General features: G+C 41.6%; 1 protein-coding gene across 2 annotated transcripts in view; it reads right to left on the reverse strand.

The window, feature by feature from the left end:
* The window catches only part of LOC109879839 (tetratricopeptide repeat protein 28), a 348,318-nt gene that overhangs the window by 328,195 nt on the left and 602 nt on the right, over positions 1-19,521 (reverse strand). For both annotated transcript variants that reach the window (XM_031820402.1, XM_031820393.1), the window contains exon 2: positions 16,831-17,130. In XM_031820402.1, coding sequence (XP_031676262.1) covers positions 16,831-17,130 — 300 coding nt within the window. The remainder of the gene's footprint in view (positions 1-16,830; positions 17,131-19,521) is intronic.

Here is a 19,521-nt window from a genome sequence, read left to right on the forward strand (position 1 = left end):
CCCTCTCCAAAGAATTACCATGAAAACCTTTAGCATACCTGTGGGCATTAGAATCTGCAGTCAGAAAACCTATTTCTATGCCCTTTACCACGATACATGGTTATAGGTTTGGTTGATCATGCCTCTAATACGGGCAGCTTAAGTAAAAACCCATTTAATTTTCAACACTTCAATGCAGAGTATGTAGCTCTCTGTCAGGACGGACTTCAGGTCCCTGCTAAGGCTTTCCAACCGCAATTTAATAACAACATATCTGTGCGAGAATTTTACAATCTATTCCTGGCTACCGGGAGGCATCTAAAAGATCTCTCTTTACCTATTGACAGAAATGATTTTGCAGAGGGTTACACATTGTATGCTTTCAATTTATCACCTGATGATGACACCTCAGGAAATCTTTTGGTGGTGTCCCAAGGTAACCTCAGTCTGGAAATGCGTTTCCGTACACCTTTAGCCTGTACCGTTAGCATGATTGTTTATGCATGCTCTGATTCAATCTTGGAAGTGAATACCCAAAGACAGGTCTTAGTTGATCAAGTTCATCATTAGACAGGGATTCAGGTATTCCTTCAACAAACTTGATTTTTATTTTCTTCAACAATTCATCATACAGAGGTTGACAACATGAATAACACCACACAATATTATCAGGCTTTTGAGATAACTCATGTTCAGAATTCTCAAAAAAGACCATTCTGTGATATGGTCACCATCTTCGAGTTCACTCATTAAGCCACCCAGATAGTTGCTGAGTGGGGGGATCCAATCCCCCTGTTTGCTTACATAGACCACAGAGTCTGTGTCGTGGTAAAGAACCCGCCTCTGAAGCTGCTCAATGAGGGAGTACAGTTCAAGTCGGCCATAGGCCGTGGTAAATGCTGCAAGAAACACATTTACATTACCCGGGGGTAGAACCCACTTCTTGTTGTGCCTCCATTGCACCAGGGCAATGTCTTGACTCAAGAATGAAAAATGTGAAATTTCGTATTGGTCCGAAAAAACAAATTCCAAAAATTCTTTGGGGTCTTTAATGATCGACATTGTTAGCATATTACATTTCTGCGATAATTTGCCCCAAAGCGAGGTCAAGTACAATTTCGACACATATCTTTTGGTTTTGTTGACCTGTATTCTGTCAGAGTCAAGAAGTATGCCTTCTCTGTCGTGATAGTCTTGAATGTACCTGTCTTTGCTCTCTTGATCTGTGACCGATGCAGGATAGCCTGAAGCCATTTGCTTGCATCTCAAGAAGGTCTTGATGTACTCTTTAAAAAGAGTGTCTGATTTCCTGGAAAAGTTCCACACTTCAAAGATTTTGGCCACACGACACCCCATCACTAAGTCAAAGTCGTGGTGAATAATTGTCTCGTCGGGTTGCGCTACATACCGCAATGTCAAAGCATTGGTACGGCCTCCATAAGAGACCTGTCGTGGTTCCAGGGGTTCTGGTGTGTCATAGCTGGAAAGGAAGGCTTGAACAGGAGGATCAGAATTTTTGAGGGCGGCCCATTCGTGCTCCCACAAAACCTCCACTTTTAACCCATAAGTAGCCTGTAAAGAATCCCATTTGTCTTGAAACTCTTGGTACATTTCCCCAAAAGTATTTTGGGTTAGGACACACATGGCCTGGGGCACAAAGCAAGATTTACCACCGTGGAAGAAACAACCGTTGTACTCATACACGGTCTCAACCCCGTCAATCTGTGTGTATCCATCTACATGGTAAGAGCCAAAGGCATTCTCCCCCCGATTCAAAGCATGTTGAATAAAAATGTCTTTATCCTGGGCCAAGTACTCCAACCATTGAATGGACCCACTAGAGTAGGACTTGAATTGGCGTCGGTAGTTGTCAGGCGAGGGGATAGCTATAGATGCTGTAGGTAGAAAGTGTGTACGATAGGTTTTCGTGCATGCCGATGCAATAGTTGTACAAATCCAGGGGTCAATGCCTCAATCTTTAATTACCTCTTCTCTGAAGATTACCTCTTCTCCTTCACGAAGTATAACCACATCATTGTCGCAGTATGATTCCATCTCTTTATGGAAATCAAAGGTGCCATGTCTTACTGTCTCGTACCACGTCATAAATCTCTCATGCTCTTTGGGAGACATTTGATCCCACCCGTACATTTCGGGGCTGGGATAAGATCGAATATAACGTAGATTCTCCTCAGATGTGAAGAAGTGGGGGAACCAGCCTTTCAAAACCCAAGACCTCTGTCATTTGAGCCAATCTCATGGGTAGGAAGCTTAAACTTTCAATGTATCTCTGGTTGAAGGCGGGGTCTACAAAACAGAAGATTTTACTACCTTGAGCTATGACACTGGTGCACGGTGTTTCCTCCGACACATTGGTGCGGCTGGCTTCCGGGTTGGATGCACGCTGTGTTAAGAAGCAGAGCGGCTTGGTTGGGTTGTGTTTCGGAGGACGCATGGCTTTCAACTTTCGTCTCTCCCGAGCCTGTACGGGAGTTGTAGAGATGAGACGAGATAGTAACTACTAACAATTGGATACCACGAAATTGGGGAGAAAAGGGGATTTTTAAAAAATGTAAAAAATAATTTGGTGATTGACAGAGTCGAAAGCCATGGCCAGGTTGATAAATACGGCTGCACAGTAATGCCTCTTATTGATGGCGGTTATATCATTTAGGACCTGAGGTACACCCATGACCAGCTCTGAAACCAGATTGCATAGCGGAGAAGGTACGGTGGGATTCGAAATGGTCGGTAATCTGTTTGTTAACTTGCCATTCGAAGACCTTAGAAAGGCATGGTAGGATAGATATACAGTGCCTTGCGAAAGTATTCAGCCCCCTTGAACTTTGCAACCTTTTGCCACATTTCAGGCTTCAAACATAAAGATATAAAACTGTATTTTTTGTGAAGAATCAACAACAAGTGGGACACAATCATGAAGTGGAACGACATTTATTGGATATTTCAAACTTTTTTAACAAATCAAAAACTGAAAAATTGGGCGTGCAAAATTATTCAGCCCCCTTAAGTTAATACTTTGTAGCGCCACCTTTTGCTGCGATTACAGCTGTAAGTCGCTTGGGGTATGTCTCTATCAGTTTTTCACATCGAGAGACTGACATTTTTTCCCATTCCTCCTTGCAAAACAGCTCGAGCTCAGTGAGGTTGGATGGAGAGCATTTGTAAACAGCAGTTTTCAGTTCTTTCCACAGATTCTCGATTGGATTCAGGTCTGGACTTTGACTTGGCCATTCTAACACCTGGATATGTTTATTTTTGAACCATTCCATTGTAGATTTTGCTTTATGTTTTGGATCATTGTCTTGTTGGAAGACAAATCTCCGTCCCAGTCTCAGGTCTTTTGCAGACTCCATCAGGTTTTCTTCCAGAATGGTCCTGTATTTGGCTCCATCCATCTTCCCATCAATTTTAACCATCTTCCCTGTCCCTGCTGAAGAAAAGCAGGCCCAAACCATGATGCTGCCACCACCATGTTTGACAGTGGGGATGGTGTGTTCAGGGTGATGCGCTGTGTTGCTTTTACGCCAAACATAACGTTTTGCATTGTTGCCAAAAAGTTCAATTTTGGTTTCATCTGACCAGAGCACCTTCTTCCACATGTTTGGTGTGTCTCCCAGGTGGCTTGTGGCAAACTTTAAACGACACTTTTTATGGATATCTTTAAGAAATGGCTTTCTTCTTGCCACTCTTCCATAAAGGCCAGATTTGTGCAATATACGACTGATTGTTGTCCTATGGACAGAGTCTCCCACCTCAGCTGTAGATCTCTGCAGTTCATCCAGAGTGATCATGGGCCTCTTGGCTGCATCTCTGATCAGTCTTCTCCTTGTATGAGCTGAAAGTATAGAGGGACGGCCAGGTCTTGGTAGATTTGCAGTGGTCTGATACTCCTTCCATTTCAATATTATCGCTTGCACAGTGCTCCTTGAGATGTTTAAAGCTTGGGAAATCTTTTTGTATCCAAATCCGGCTTTAAACTTCTTCACAACAGTATCTCGGACCTGCCTGGTGTGTTCCTTGTTCTTCATGATGCTCTCTGCGCTTTTAATGGACCTCTGACACTATCACAGTGCAGGTGCATTTATATTGAGACTTGATTACACACAGGTGGATTGTATTTATCATCATTAGTCATTTAGGTCAACATTGGATCATTCAGAGATCCTCACTGAACTTCTGGAGAGAGTTTGCTGCACTGAAAGTAAAGGGGCTGAATAATTTTGCACGCCCAATTTTTCAGTTTTTGATTTGTTAAAAAGGTTTGAAATATCCAATAAATGTCGTTCCACTTCATGATTGTGTCCCACTTGTTGTTGATTCCTCACAAAAAAATACAGTTTTATATCTTTATGTTTGAAGCCTGAAATGTGGCAAAAGGTCGCAAAGTTCAAGGGGGGCGAATACTTTCGCAAGGCACTGTAGGTCTGTAGCAGTTTGGGTCTAGAGTGTCTTCCCCTTTGAAGAGAGGGATGACCGCGGCAGCTTTCCAATCTTGGGGAATCTCAGACGATACGAAAGAGAGGTTGAACAGGCTAGTAATAGGGGTTGCAACAATCTTCGGCAGATCATTTTAGAAAGAGGGGGTCCAGATTGGCTAGCCCAGCTGATTAGTAGAGGTCCAGATTTTGCAGCTCTTTCAGAACATCAGCCATCTAGATTTGGGTGAAGGAGAAATGGGGGAAGCTTGGGCGAGTTGCTGTGGGGTGTGCAGGGCAGTTGACTGGGGTAGGGGTAGCCAGGTGGAAAGCATGGCCAGCCGTAGAGAAACGCTTATTGAAATTCTCAATTATAGTGGATTTATCGGTGGTGTCAATGTTTCCTAGCCTCAGTGCAGTGGGCAACTGGGAGGAGGTGCTCTTATTCTCCATGGACTTTGCAGTGTCCCAGAACTTTTTGGAGTTTGTGCTACAGGATGCACATTTCTGTTTGAAAAAGCTAGCCTTTGCTTTCCTAACTGCCTATGTATATTGTTTCCTAACTTCCCTGAAAAGTTGCATATCACGGGAGCTTTTCGGCTATGCCATTAAACTCTGGAACTGTTTTAAAGTCACCAACTGAGTTCGGAAGAATGCCTGTATCTTCGCAGCGACTGGTTTTACACCATCCAAAGTGTAATTAAAAACTTCTTAGGGCTGAAATCCCATTAACAGGATTGATATGACAACGGCCAGTAGAAGTGCAGTGTGCCAAATTCAAAACAACAGAAATCTGAGGAATTAAAATTCCTCAAACATACAAGTATCTAATATCATTTTAAAGGTCATCTTGTTGTTAATCCCACCACAGTGTCCGATTTCAAATAGGCTTTACAGCGAAAGCACCACAAACGAGTGTTAGGTTAGAACCAAGTCACAAAAACGCACACAGCCATTTTTCCAGCCAAAGAGTGGAGTCACAAAAATCAGAAATAGAGATAGAATGAATCACTAACCTTTGATGATTTTCATCAGATGACACTCATAAGACTTCATGTTACACAATACATGTATGTTTTGTTCGATAAAGTTCATATTTATATAAAAAAATCTCAGTGTACATCTCAGAAAAAGAAACCCATGCAATAATTTGAGTACGGCGCTCAGACAACAAATACATATATCCGCCATGTTGGAGTCAACAGAAGTCAGAAATAACATTATAAATATTCACTTACCTTTGGTGATCTTCATCAGAATGCACTCCCAGAAATCACAGTTCCACAATAATAAACAATAAATGTTTGATTTATTCGATAATGTCCATAATTTATGTCCAAATAGCTACTTTTGTTAGCGCGTTTGGTAAACAAATCAAAACTCACGAAGCGCGTTCATTAGTTGTAGACGAAATGTCAAAAAGTTCCGTTACAGTCCGAAGAAACTTGTCAAACGATATATTGAATCAATCTTTAGGATGTTTTTAACATAAAACTTCAATAAATATTCCAACCAGAGAATTCCTTTGACTTCATAAATGCAAATGGAACGGGAGATACCTCTCATGTGAATGTGCGTGACTGCTGGCAGACCTCTGACTCATTCCCCTCTCATTCAGCCCCCCTTCATAGTAGAAGCATCAAACAAGTTTCTAAAGACGGTTGACATCTAGTGGAAGTGCAACATGACTAATATCCCACTGTGTCTTCGATAGGGGCTGAGTTGAAAATCGATCAACCTCAGATTTCCCACTTCCTGTTGGATTTTTTTCTCAGGTTTTTGCCTGCCATATGAGTTCTGTTATACTCACTGACATCATTCAAACAGTTTTAGAAACTTCAGAGTGTTTTCTATCCACATATACTAATAATATGCATATATTAGCAACTGGGACTGAGGAGCAGGCAGTTTACTCTGGGCACCTTATTTATCCAAGCTACTCAATACTGGCCCCCAGCCATAAGAAGTTAATAACTTCACTAAGCTAAAAGGGATATTCAATGTCGACTGAGGGACCTTACAGATAATTGTATGTGTGGGGTATAGAGATAAAGTGGTCATTCACAAATCATGTTACACACTATTATCGCACACAGACTGAGTCCATGCAACTTATTATGTGACTTGTTAAAAACATGTTTAATCCTGAACTTATTTGGCCTTGCCATATCAAAGGGGTTGAATATTTATTGAATAAAGACATTTTAGCTTTAAATTTGTAACTAATTTGTAAACAATTCGACATTATGGGGTATTGTGTGTAGGCCACATCTCAATTTAATCAATTTTATATTCAGTCTGTAACACAACAAAATGTGGAAAAAGTCAAGGGGTGTGCATACTTTCTAAAGGCACTGTATATTGTCCAACGAACTGCTTACCTGAAGGTTCCTTCTCGACAACGCAACAACAATTAGAAATAATAAAAGATACGAATACAAACATAAAGTAAATGGCAGTAGAATAGAATTGTGGGTGTGACAAGTGGGTGTGACACCTACTCCCGTTACCTGCTGCACTGCTGCTTGGATTTCACCTGGCAATCTGTTCACCATCTGGCCTGTTTCCCCTTGTTTGGTACAGGTACCCCCGCCACACTCCCCCCTCTCTCCCGAGCTTATGCTCGCCTCCAGCACACATGCACTGTTGGGCGAGTGACTCTGAACTTACAATGACTAGCCTGAAGTCGTTATATTTTTTCTTGTGCTTTATGCGATTTACCTCATGATTTCTGCGTGCTTTGTTGACTATGAACTTGCTTTTACCCAACTTTGGGACAGACTGTTTGTTCCCACCCTCGGAACTCTGACTCTCTATTGGTTACACAGACACTTGGCCTCCCATCCTATTCTAACCACCTCTCGCTGGCTTTGTATTCATGTTACCTGATGAAATTGCTGTACAATATGATGTTGTTGCCATCTAATGCACATTCAAAATGTGCATGTACACCCTGGCCCATCTACTGTCGCTAGCCCCAATTCTGACTTGTGCTCTGATATTTGATTCACTGATTTCTGCTCTCATAAATGCCTGGGTTTTCTGCACGTTAACACTAGAAGTTTATAACTTAAATTGATCAATTGAAAGTGTAGGTTCACAGCTCTAATCCAGATGTGTTGGTGATCACTGAGACGTGGTTAAGAAAGAGTGTTTTGAACACTGATGTTAAACTTGGTGGAGTGGCAATCTTTACCAAGGAACACCTTCAGTGATCGGTTGTCTCCACCAAATCTGTCCCCAAACAATTTGATTTGCTGGGTTTAAGCATAAAAATTTCAAATAGCTCTTTGTTGACTGTTGCTGGGTGTTATCATCCACCATCAACACTGGCCTGTACCCTACTTGCCCTAAACTCTCTCCTGGCCCTTTACACTAAGTCTGAATGTGTCCTGCTAGGTGACCTAAACTTGGACATGCTTAAACCACCTGACCAAGTCCTAAAGCAACTGGACTCCCTAAATATTTCTCAGATTATTACCAATCCCACAAGGTATGACTCCAAACACTCAGAGGCTACTCTCCTTGATGTTAATCTCCCTCTTCTGTAATGACCTTAGTGATCGCTGTTCTACAACCTGTGTTCGTAATGGCTGCTCAGTGAAACGAACTGTCCCGATTTGTCATAGACGCTTGCTAAAAGAACTTTAATGAGCAAGCCTTCCTTCATGACCTGGTCTCTGTAAATTGGTATAAAATCAGCTTGATCCCCCTCTGTTGAAGACATAGACCTTATTTTTTTATATTTTAGGTGGTATTGTTAATAAATACACCCCCATAAAGAAAATAAGAATTTAAAACTGGTTCAGCCCCTTGTTCGACCATGATCTGGCAGAGTTACTACACCTCAAGAATTCCATTTGGCGAAAGGCTCGGCACACACATACTCAGGCTGACTGGCTCTCGTTCAGGCAAATGAGAAATAAGTGCACTCAGGCTATCCAGAAAGCCAAAGTTAGTTACTTTATGAAGCAGTTCCTGCAGACCTGCAGACCTGAAGAATAAACCCTCCTCCTTACAGCTACCCATGTCCCTTAATGTTGATGATGTGGTTGTTACTGGAAAGGAGCACATGGCTGAGCTCTTTAATCACCACTTCGTTAAGTCAGGATTCCGATTGGACTCAGCCATGCCTCTTTGCCCATTTCCTCACCTCCCACCCTTTGTAATGCAACTAGCCCCGATGCTCCTCACCCTTTTCCCCCTGCCCTGCTACAAAGTTTCTCCCTGCAGGCAGTCACTGACTCCGAGGTGCTAAAGGAGCTCCTTAAACCTGACCCCAAAAAAACATCTGTCAGATGGTTTAGACCCTTTCTTCTTTAAGTTTGCTGCCCCTATCACCAAGCCTATCTCTGACCTTTTTAACAGGTCTCTCTTCTCTGGGGAGGTTCCCATTGCTTGGAAGGAAGCCACAGTGTGTCCTTTATTTAAAGGGGGAGATCTAGCTGATCCTAACAGTTATAGGCCAATTTCTATTTTGCCCTGTTTATCAAAAGTGTTGGAAAAACTGTTCAATAATCAACTGACTTGCTTTCTTGATGTATTCTATCTGGTATTCTCTTGCTTTCTTGATGCAATCTGGTTCTGCTCAAGTTATGGATGTGTCAATGTAACGTTAAAGGTCCTAAATGTCAACCTTTGCCCTTGATTCTAAGCAATGTTGTGCTACTATTTTTGGCCAAAGCTTTTGATACGGTAGACTATTCCATTTTTGTGGGCCGGCCAAGGAGTATTGGTGTCTCTGAGGGTTCTTTGGTCTGCTTTGCTAACTACCTCTCTCAAAGAATACAGTATATAAAGTCAGAACATCTGCTGTCTCAGCCACTGCCTGTCACCAAGGGAGTACCCCAAGGCTCGATCCTAGGCCCCATGCTCTTCTCAATTTACATCAACAACATAGCTGAGGCAGAACGAAGCTCTCTCATCCATGTATATGCAGATAATACAGTCTTATACTCAGCTGTCCCCTCCCCAGATTTTGTGTTAAACGCTCTACAACATAGCTTTCTTAGTGTCCAACAAGATTTATTTGCCCTTAACCTCTCTGGGATATGTCCCACCTGGCCAAAAGCTAGGGAAAATGCAGAGCACCAAATTCAAATAAATTACTATAAAAATCTCACTTTCATTAAATCACACATGCAAGATAGAAATTAAAGCTACACTTGTTGTGAATCCAGCCAACATGTCAGATTTCAAAAAGGCTTTTCGGCAAAAGCAAACAATTGCTATTATCTGAGGATAGCACCATAGTAAACAAAGAGAGAAACCATATTTCAACCCTGCAGCCGCGACACAAAACACAGAAATAAAAATATAATTCATGCCTTACCTTTAACGAGCTTCTTTTGTTGGCACTCCAATATGTCCCATAAACATCACAAATGGTCCTTTTGTTCGATTAATTCCGTCGATATATATCCAAAATGTCAATTTATTTGGTGCGTTTGATCCAGAAAAACACCGGTTCCAACTTGCTCAACGTGACTACAAAATATCTCAAAAGTTACCTGTGAACTTTGCCAAAACATTTCAAACTACTTTTGTAATACAACTGTAGGTATTTATTTACGTAAATAATCGATAAAATTGAAGATGGGATGATCTGTGTTCAATACAGGAAGAAAACAAACTGAAGCATGCTTTCTGGTCACGCGCCTCTAACAGTACACTTCAAGTGACCCTCGTTCAAGATGGCTGTACTTCTTCATTACACAAAGGATTAACCTCAACCAATTTCTAAAGACTGTTGACATCCAGTGGAAGCGAAAGGAACTGAAAGAAGGTCCCTTAGAAATCTGGATTCCCAATGAAACCTCATTGAAAAGAGAGTGACCTCAAAAAGAAATCTGAATGGTTTGTCCTCAGGTTTTCGCCTGCTAAATAAGTTCTGTTATACTCACAGACATGATTCAAACGGTTTTAGAAACTTCAGAGTGTTTTCTATCCAAATCTACTAATAATATGCATATCTTATCTTCTGGGGATGAGTAGCAGGCAGTTGAATTTGGGCATGCATTTCATCCAGACGTGAAAATACTGCCCCCTGTCACCAAGAAGTTAACCTTGTTCTGAACACCTCAAAAACAAAGGTAATGTGGTTTGGGAAAAATAATGCCCTTCCCACCGGTGTGATTACTACCTCTGAGGGTTTAGAGCTTGAGCTAGTCACCTCATAAGTACTTGGGAGTATGGCTAGACGGTACATTGTCCTTCTCCCAGAACATTTTAAAGCTGCAGACAAAGGTTACATCTAGACTTGGTTTCCTCTAAAGTAATCCCTCCTCTTTCACCTCAGCTGCCAAACTAACCCTGATTCAGATGAGCATCCTACCCATGCTAGATTACGGAGAAAAAATGAATAGATCGGCAGGTAAAGGTGCTCTCGAGCGGCTAGATGTTCTTTACCAGTCAACCATCAGACTTGTCATATATTCTCCTTATAGGACACATCACTGCACTCTATACTCCTCTGTAAACTGGTCATCTCTATATACCCGTCGCAAGACCCACCGGTTGATGCTTAATTATAAAACCCTCTTAGGTCTCACCCCCCCTATCTGAGATACCTACTGCAGCCCTCATCCTCCACATACAACACCCGTTCTGCCAGTCACATTCTGTTAAAGGTCCCCAAAACACACACATCCCTTGGTCACTCCTCTTTTCAGTTCGCTGCAGTTAGCGACTGGAACGAGCTGCAAAAAACACTCAAACGGGACCGTTTTATCTCCATCTCTTCATTCAAAGACTCAATCATGGACACTCTTACTGACAGTTGTGGCTGCTTCGCGTGATGTATTGTTGTCTCTACCTTATTGCCCCTTGTACTGTTGTCTGTGCCCAATAATGTTTGTACCATGTTTTGTGCTGCTACCATGTTGTGCTGCTGCCATGCTGTGTTGCTATGATGCTGTATTGTCATGTGTTGCTGTCATGCTATGTTGTTGTTTTAGGTCTCTTTATGTATTGTTGTGGTGTCTCTTGACGTGATGTATTTTTAATCCCAGCCCCCATCCCCACAGGAGGTCTTTTGCCTTTTGGTAGGCTGTCATTGTAAATAAACATTTGTTCTTAACTGACTTGGTTAAATAAATAATAATAATAAAATAAATAAAAATGTGAGCTTAAGTATAATACAGGAAAGCACAATTTATAGTCCAACATTTACATGTGTATTGGGGAAGGATGGGGGAGTGTATACATTTAGCAGTATAATAAGAGTCTGGTAGCAGCAGTTGTGATGTGTGTGTGTTTGTCTGTCTGGGTGTATGCATGAGTGAGTGCATGTGTGCTAAGGTGTGGAGAATCAGAGCAGGTGGTCAGTCCAGTTAAAGTGTTCAGCAGTCTGATGGTTTGTAGATACCAACAGGCTCAGAGACAATTTATATCAGACGTCATGCTCCGATACCGTCTGCCCGATGGTATAGGAGAGAACAGCTCGTGGCTGGTGGGGGTGGGGTTCTTGATGATGTGTGCCTTCTTCAAGCACTGTTTTGAGTAGATGTCCTGGATGGTTGGGAGACGGTCCCTGTGATGTACTGGGCTGTCTTCACCACCCGCTGGAGGGCCTGGCGGTCGTGGACGGAGCAATTTCCGTACCAGGCAGTGATGCAACCGGTCAGAACGCTCTCGATGGTGCAGCCGTAGTATTTGGAGTGGACTCTGGGCAGCATGCCAAATTTCTTCAGCCGCCTTAGGAAGTAGAGACTCTGTTGTGCCCTCTTGACAAGAGTGGTGGTGTTGTTGGTCCATGACAAGTCCTCTGTGATTTGCACACAGAGAAACTTAAACTCTACTGCAATCCCGTTGATGTGGATTGGGGTATGTTCACTCCTCTGCTTCCTGAAGTCAACAATCAACTCCTTTGTTTTGCTGACGTGTAGGGAGAGGTTGTTATCATGACACCACAATGCCAGTTCACTTACCTCCTCCCTATAGGTTGACTCGTCGTTGTTGGTTATCAGGCCTACAACCGTGGTGTCGTCAGCAAACTTGATGGAGTTGGCGTCATGCAAAGCCATGCAGTCATGTGTGAACAGGGAGTACATCAGAGGACTGAGGACACACCCATGGGGAGCCCGTGTGTTAAGAGTCAGTGTGGAGGTGCTGTTGCCAAACCTCACAGCTTGTGGTATAGCACACACACATGCTTTACTGATTGATCTCCATCTCCCTAACACCAACGACAAGCGTGAGGAGGACTGCCATTATAATAGTCACAAAGCTTTTAGGTCATCTAGACTAGTTGGTAACAGAGTTTACAAAAGGTACATTACTTACTGACTTATTGATTCATTAGCCCATTGATTCAACAACCCCATTTCTTACTAGCACTGACTTTGGGGGGAAAAAAGCCTGATATGCGGTTGACTCTCAGCTGTATTGGCTGCGTTTACACAGGCAGCCCAATTCTGATCTTTTCACATTGGAATTAGTCTCCCTGTGTAAACACAGCCATTAAGATGAATGCACCAACTGTAAGTCACTCTGGATAAGAGCGTCTGCTTAATAACTCAAAATAACGTAACATTTCTTTTTAGAATAATATATAAAATTATCTGTTCTATAATCATGTCACTCAAACAACAATTTGAGGCCATTATTACTACATGTGAAACAAATAGATTAAGGCAAGCCAGTATTTCATATAACTGACTTATAGAACTTAAAGCTGCAATATGTAACTTTTTGGGTGTCCTGACCAAATTCACATAAAAATGTGAGTAATAGATCTGTCATTCTCATTAAATGCAAGTCTAAGAAGCGGTAGATCTGTTCTATGTGGGTTATTTCTATGCTTCCATTTTTGTGTCTAACTTTTGGTTTTGTACACCAGCCTCAAACAGCTGAAAATACAATATTTTTGGTTATGGAAAATATATTTCACAGTGGCTTAGATGGTACAATGATTCTCTACACCAGGTATTCCCAAACTGGGGTACGCGTACCCCCAGAGGTACGTGCAATGCTGCCGGGGGTACGCCAAATAAAAATGTGATCACATTTAAAAATATATATATTTGTTTTTAATTCTTCACATTCTCCAACGGGGCTATAAATTTGGGTGAGTTTTTTTCCCTCACCTGAGTAGCCTTGTTTCACTGCCAAAAATAAAATTAAACCATCTAGTGTTCAGCGAAATAACAACAATGTCAAATACAGGTAGCCTAGTTGAGTAATTAACATCCAATCACTGTTACTCTCTCACGGGATTTCCATTAACAGTCTGTATGTAGCCAAACGTAGCTGCTGCTTATTCTGTTTGCTCGAAAATGGATAAAGGGTTAAAAAAAAAATAAGACCCGCATCCATAGAGACACATACCATACCTGCTACTACCAGCAGTACTACACCTGCACCTGTCGACGACACAAGTCGTTCTGCTTCCACAAGCACATCCAATGTTAGCATCAGTAATTCTACATTTGTTGTTAGCCCAGCTAGCATGGACACTGACACTTGTGAATCTGATGCTGCCGAAGAGCTACTGCCCCCTTACCCAGGAAGGCACCGAACAACAGACAGGGACGTTGGACCATCGAAGAGGTGTAAACATGATGAAAACTACATTGATTTATATTGGGAGTAGTGCCTTTCCTCGGCCACAGTGTGTTATATGTGCAAAAGTACTATCTCACAACTCAATGAAACCTTCACTCTTGTGCAGACATTTAGAAACAAAACATGCCCATTTGCAAAATAAGCTACAGGAGTTTTTGGAGCGAGAACAGTAATACATGTACATGAAAACTATTTCATTTCTGCTCTCATCTCCCTCTTTAAATGTCTTTCTCACACAACTGGCCTATCTGGGTAATGTTTTTTGTCGCCTGAATGATCTGAATCTATGATTACTGGGACTCTGCACAACTATATTCAGTGTACGGGACAAAATGGTAGCTATGATTAAGAAGTTGGAGCTCTGCATTAACAAGGACAACACACAGGTCTTTCCATCATTGTATGATTTTTTTGTGTGCAAATGAACTCAAGCTTACGGACAATGTCAAATGTGATATAGCGAAGCACCTGAGTGAGTTGGGGGCACAATTACGCAGGTACTTTTCAAAAACGGATAACACAAACAACTGGATTCATTATCCCTTTCATGCACTGTCTCCAGTCCACTTACCGATATCTGAACAAGAGAGCCTCATTGAAATTGCAACAAGTGGTTCCGGGAAAGTTTTATTCAATCAGAAGCCACTGCCATATTTCTGGATTGGGCTGCGCTCAGAGTATTCTGCCTTGGCAAACCCCGCAGTTAAGACACTGATGCCCTTTGCAACCACGTACCTATATGATAGTGGATTCTTGGCCCTCACTAGCATGAAAACTAAATACAGGCATAGACTGTGTGTGGAAAATTATTTAAGTCTGAGACTCTCCAATACAACTCAACATTGCAGAGGTATGTGCATCCTTTCAAGCACACCCTTCTCATTAACCTGTGGTTAATTTTCGATTAAAAAAATAAGGTTTTATATGTAAGATGGTTAAATAAAGAGCAAGGTTATTGATTGTTATTATATTATTATTTGTGCCCTGGTCTTATAAAGAGCTCTTTGTCTCTTCCCACGAGCCGGGTTGTGACAAAAACTAACACTCATTCTTATGTTTAATAAATGTATCGTATCTTGTGTGTGTAGCAGGCTTACAATGATGGCATCATGCGCTGACCCTGGTGCTAAAGGGGGTACGCAGCTGAAGGATGAATGTTTGAAGGGGTACTGGACTATAAAAAGTTTGGGAACCACTGCTCTACACTATACTTGCTTGTTTTGTCACAAACTGAAATGGGGTGAACAATTCTAATTTTAGCAACCAGGAAATGGCAGGGCGATTTCTACATATTGCATCTTTAAGGCTGAGCTCTATCTTAGTTTTTTTCTTATCTTTGTCTGTACCAGACCAGAGGAACATTAACATTGATCTTTCTTTATGCAATCATCATAGAATTAAAAACTGATCGATAGTCAATCACCATAGCGACTATATCACTGCATGACTGTCACATCCCTATACCAAACACAGATTGGTAAGGCTAAGTGGGAGGCATTCCACCCATTTACATTTTTTCTTACCAATTTGAAAGATAACATTGAATACATTTATTGTGTAACTAATCTCAGAGCCATATACTGTATAATGGCTCTGAAGAATATGTAACAAGACTGTCCCCTAGTGGTGATCAGAGATAGGATAACAAATCAACTACTGCTTGAATCACACCTGACACAAAATACTGCTCCTTGACAAACAGATTTGGGACGACACAGAAGCTGCAGTGTTGTCATAGTGCAAGCAGAAGCTAACCAAAGCATCAGGTATAACACTGTGTGTAATACAAGGATAGGCTGGCTCAGTATTAACCATCCCACAGTCAGAGACCACAAAGAGGTCATTCATTGTACTGGCCTATTAAAATAGCTTTTAGCTATGGTTTTTGAGTCCAGCATCCGGCCTGTTGTCTGTTTTGAATATTTATTTTGTACTGTTTATTTATATGCACGGATGTATTGGGATTTATCTGACATCAAACAGAACTACCATAATGTTCCCTCTCTTCCACACCATTCCCATCCTCGCCATCAACTCCCACCATGGAAATTGCTTTGACGCTGCTGTACTCTGTTAAATTCGGTACTTAGAAGTTTACAGACGACAACAATGTATCAACATCCTTCAGCCGTGAGAATGTGTTGGTGAATTGATTGATAACATCAATATGATAAATCAAGGTTTACTTTGTGAAACAAAAATAAACAAATCAAATTTATTTGTCACATGCTCTGAATAAAATTAGATTGCATTAGTTTATTTTTTTTTCACAAAATAAACATTGATTTATTGTACCTGAATATCAATCAAACTTGTGTCATGACTTGTGTGTTAATGAGCATTAAAAACAATCACACATGTACACACACATACAGTCAAAATCATGCTTTTTCTGCCTAATCATTCAGCCAAGATTCTAGTTGGGTGCTGAGAGGAATGGCCCCCCTTACTCATCCTCTGTGGGGGGGCAATGTGAAATCTATGGTAGGTCAAAAAACACACCTCAGACAAGACCACAGATAAGACCTAGCAAGTCTACTTCCTTACCTTCCTCAACCTTACATTTATCAACTCCACTGACGCACAATCAAAACGAGAAACAAATGAATTATTCAGCAAACCATAGCACATAGATCCTAACACCAAGTGGACACCCATTCTTGTAACTCAGACTTGTGCACAAATCTCCCACAAATCTTCAGTTCAATCAGGTTATGTGAGCCAGATCTTAAACCCATGAACGGTACCTGTGAAAAACAATGCACTATTCTGTTTTGGAATGAATTTAGCTGTTTCTATTTTCACATATCCTTACTTATGAGGTTAAGATGGTGGTTCAAGAGGGACTCACCTTGGGCCACTTGGGGTTGAGTAGACAGGCCTTGACAGCGTCGTCCAGGGAAGCCTGGTAGCGTCCCAATTTGAGAAGGGCTGCTGAGCGGTTGCTGTAGAGGATGCAGTTCTGTGGGTCGGCTCGAAGGGCGTCGCCATAGAGACTCACGGCAGCCTGGAAGTCACCGCGTTGGCAGGCCTCGTTGCTCTGCTGAACTCTCTCCATGAACTCTGCCTTGTTGAGGCCACATCGGCCCCCTTTCTCTTCAGCTTCCCGCTGCGCAGCTCTGCCCACTGTCCGGGAGCCGAAGATTGAAAACTGGAGATAGAGGGCAAAGAGGTGGAGAAGTTCTATAATGAGGAAGGTTGAAAATGATAACCTTATAGAGTGAGGCAGGTCAAAAGCAGTGCAAAGTGAAATCATTAAACAACATTTAAAGAGGGAGATGAGAGCAGAAATGAAATAGTTTTCTGCTTTTACAGAGGATTTGGGTATAATATAAACACTAAGACAGAACTTGTCCTATCATTGATTCAGCCCATTTCAAAGCCATGTTTGCAGACCAGCAGAAACCCCTGACTCAGCATTAAATAAACAAAGTCAATATCTTCAGGCAGTAGTTCACTATAAACCAACTCAAGATTTAGAATTACTCCATTACCATTGCAGATCCCCAAAATACAGCTCTGTTTAGGTAGCAGAGGAGATCCAAGTCTTATTAGAAAATGACTAGTACGGAAATGTGTCAGCTGACCAGAGATGTTTTGTTAAGCATTATTCTATGACAAAACTCTCTGGGTTGTCCATCTGATGGAGCAACTTCCACAATACTTCAGTCATACCACACCTCCTCCAGCTGAATTCTGGGATAGCGCCGGCCTCCGGCCTGGTAATTACTTCCAGAGGTTGAGAGAGTGAAAGGGTAACACAGGAGGAAGGATAGACGTTGGCTATGAGTGAACTACAGTCAACATCACACTATTGTGGAAAGTGTGGAGTTTGCTATTCCTTACTTTACATCCTTTCCCTCTGAAAATGTAATTACTGCAATTACAGCATCACTTAGGGCAGTAAAAATGCAAGAGAACTCTGATCTGAACAAACCCTATGCTAAATAATGTCTGCTGTTAAATGTCCTCCTTCGCTATGTGTTGTTTGTTTTGCATGCCGCCTTTGAGTGTTACAACTGGAGAGAAAGCATGTTGTAGTAGGATAAATAATGGGATTGGGGTAAGTCTAGGCTAATTGGGAGTGTGCATAGCTGGTGCAGCCACCCACTGGTAAGGGCATGGTTTAAGATAAGAGCTGGTTATGATCTAAGAATGCACATCAACCATTGGTAAATAACAGACTGGGTCCTGGTGTGGTTTGGGGGGGCTGTTTTTTTTATGTCTGGGTGCATGTCAATGCATTTATGTTGTGAGCTTGTACATGAGAGTGTTTCTCTGAGTGTCTAAGGGGAGGTGGACAGCTGGAAGCTGTGGAGTCAGATTTATATGCTTAGTCATCATCGGAGGAGGCGGATTGGCAGGTTTGCATTCAAATCTAGTGACATCAAAAATAATACTGATGACAAATAACGTCTGCTGTCATTCTATTCATATCAACCACTTTGACTGATGGATGTGTGAGTGAAGGTCCCCTCTGTGATCTAGACTACACTCTTGCAAAAAAGGCTTATGTTGTCCCCATAGGAGAACCCTTTTTGGTTCAAGGCAGAACCCTTTTGGGTTCCATGTAGAACCCTCTGTTGAAAGGGCTGTAAATGAAACCCAAAAGGGGTCTACATAAATCCAAAAGGGTTATACCTGGAACAAAACAGGTTTCTTCAAAATTGTTAACTTATGGGGAAACCATAGAACTCTTTTTTTTCTAAGAGCGTAGGGTACGTTCTGATCTCTGGCCTGTCACATCCTGAGGTATCTGTGTGGGCACTACACTGGGCAGGAAGGGTGGCGATTGAGGGAGAGAGAGCTGAGATAATGAAGAGCCTAAACTCCTAGGTGTCCCTATAGAGAAGATGGGGAAAACTCCCTATGTAATTCACAAGGACTGCAGAACAGAATGAGAGAAAACATACACACACACACACACACACACAAATGCACAACAGGAATCAGTGAGAGACATCTATTCAAATATCATGGTAAGTAACACCAGAGCCAGCAATGCCAGCAATCACTTGATCCGCAACAAGTTACAGGGCATGAAAACTAGAGGGTTTATGCATTTGTTGCCATTAGTATAAGAATAACATTTCATTTTAAGAGATTATGATAATTCCATAGCTGATAAATGTTGCATGTAGGATCAAAGGTCCCACATGCATATGGCTCACTGACACTATGTTTCTACATTTTATTAACATTGAAAGATATACAGTGTAGAAATAAATATATACATCTTGTAAAAATATATACATGTATAAATATACAAATCTATGATTATTAAAGAGAATAGGCCTACTTACAAATGTTACATGCCTGGAGTTTCAGTACTTAAATTCAAAGATTTCCAAATTAACTCACAATAGGCCTACATCATAGTACAATACTGGGATAGTGAAATGCATTAAACTGAATTAGGTTTAAATGCATTAAATTATGCATCATCATTATGCATTTCCATGCCTCATCCGTGTAATAACTTTGTAAAAAGCTTCTCTGCACTGTAGTTAAAATACCACTGTATTGTAAAGTGGGACAGGTC

The sequence above is a fragment of the Oncorhynchus kisutch genome, linkage group LG3 (genome assembly GCF_002021735.2).
Source record: "Oncorhynchus kisutch isolate 150728-3 linkage group LG3, Okis_V2, whole genome shotgun sequence".
NCBI classification, from domain to species: Eukaryota; Metazoa; Chordata; class Actinopteri; order Salmoniformes; family Salmonidae; genus Oncorhynchus; species Oncorhynchus kisutch.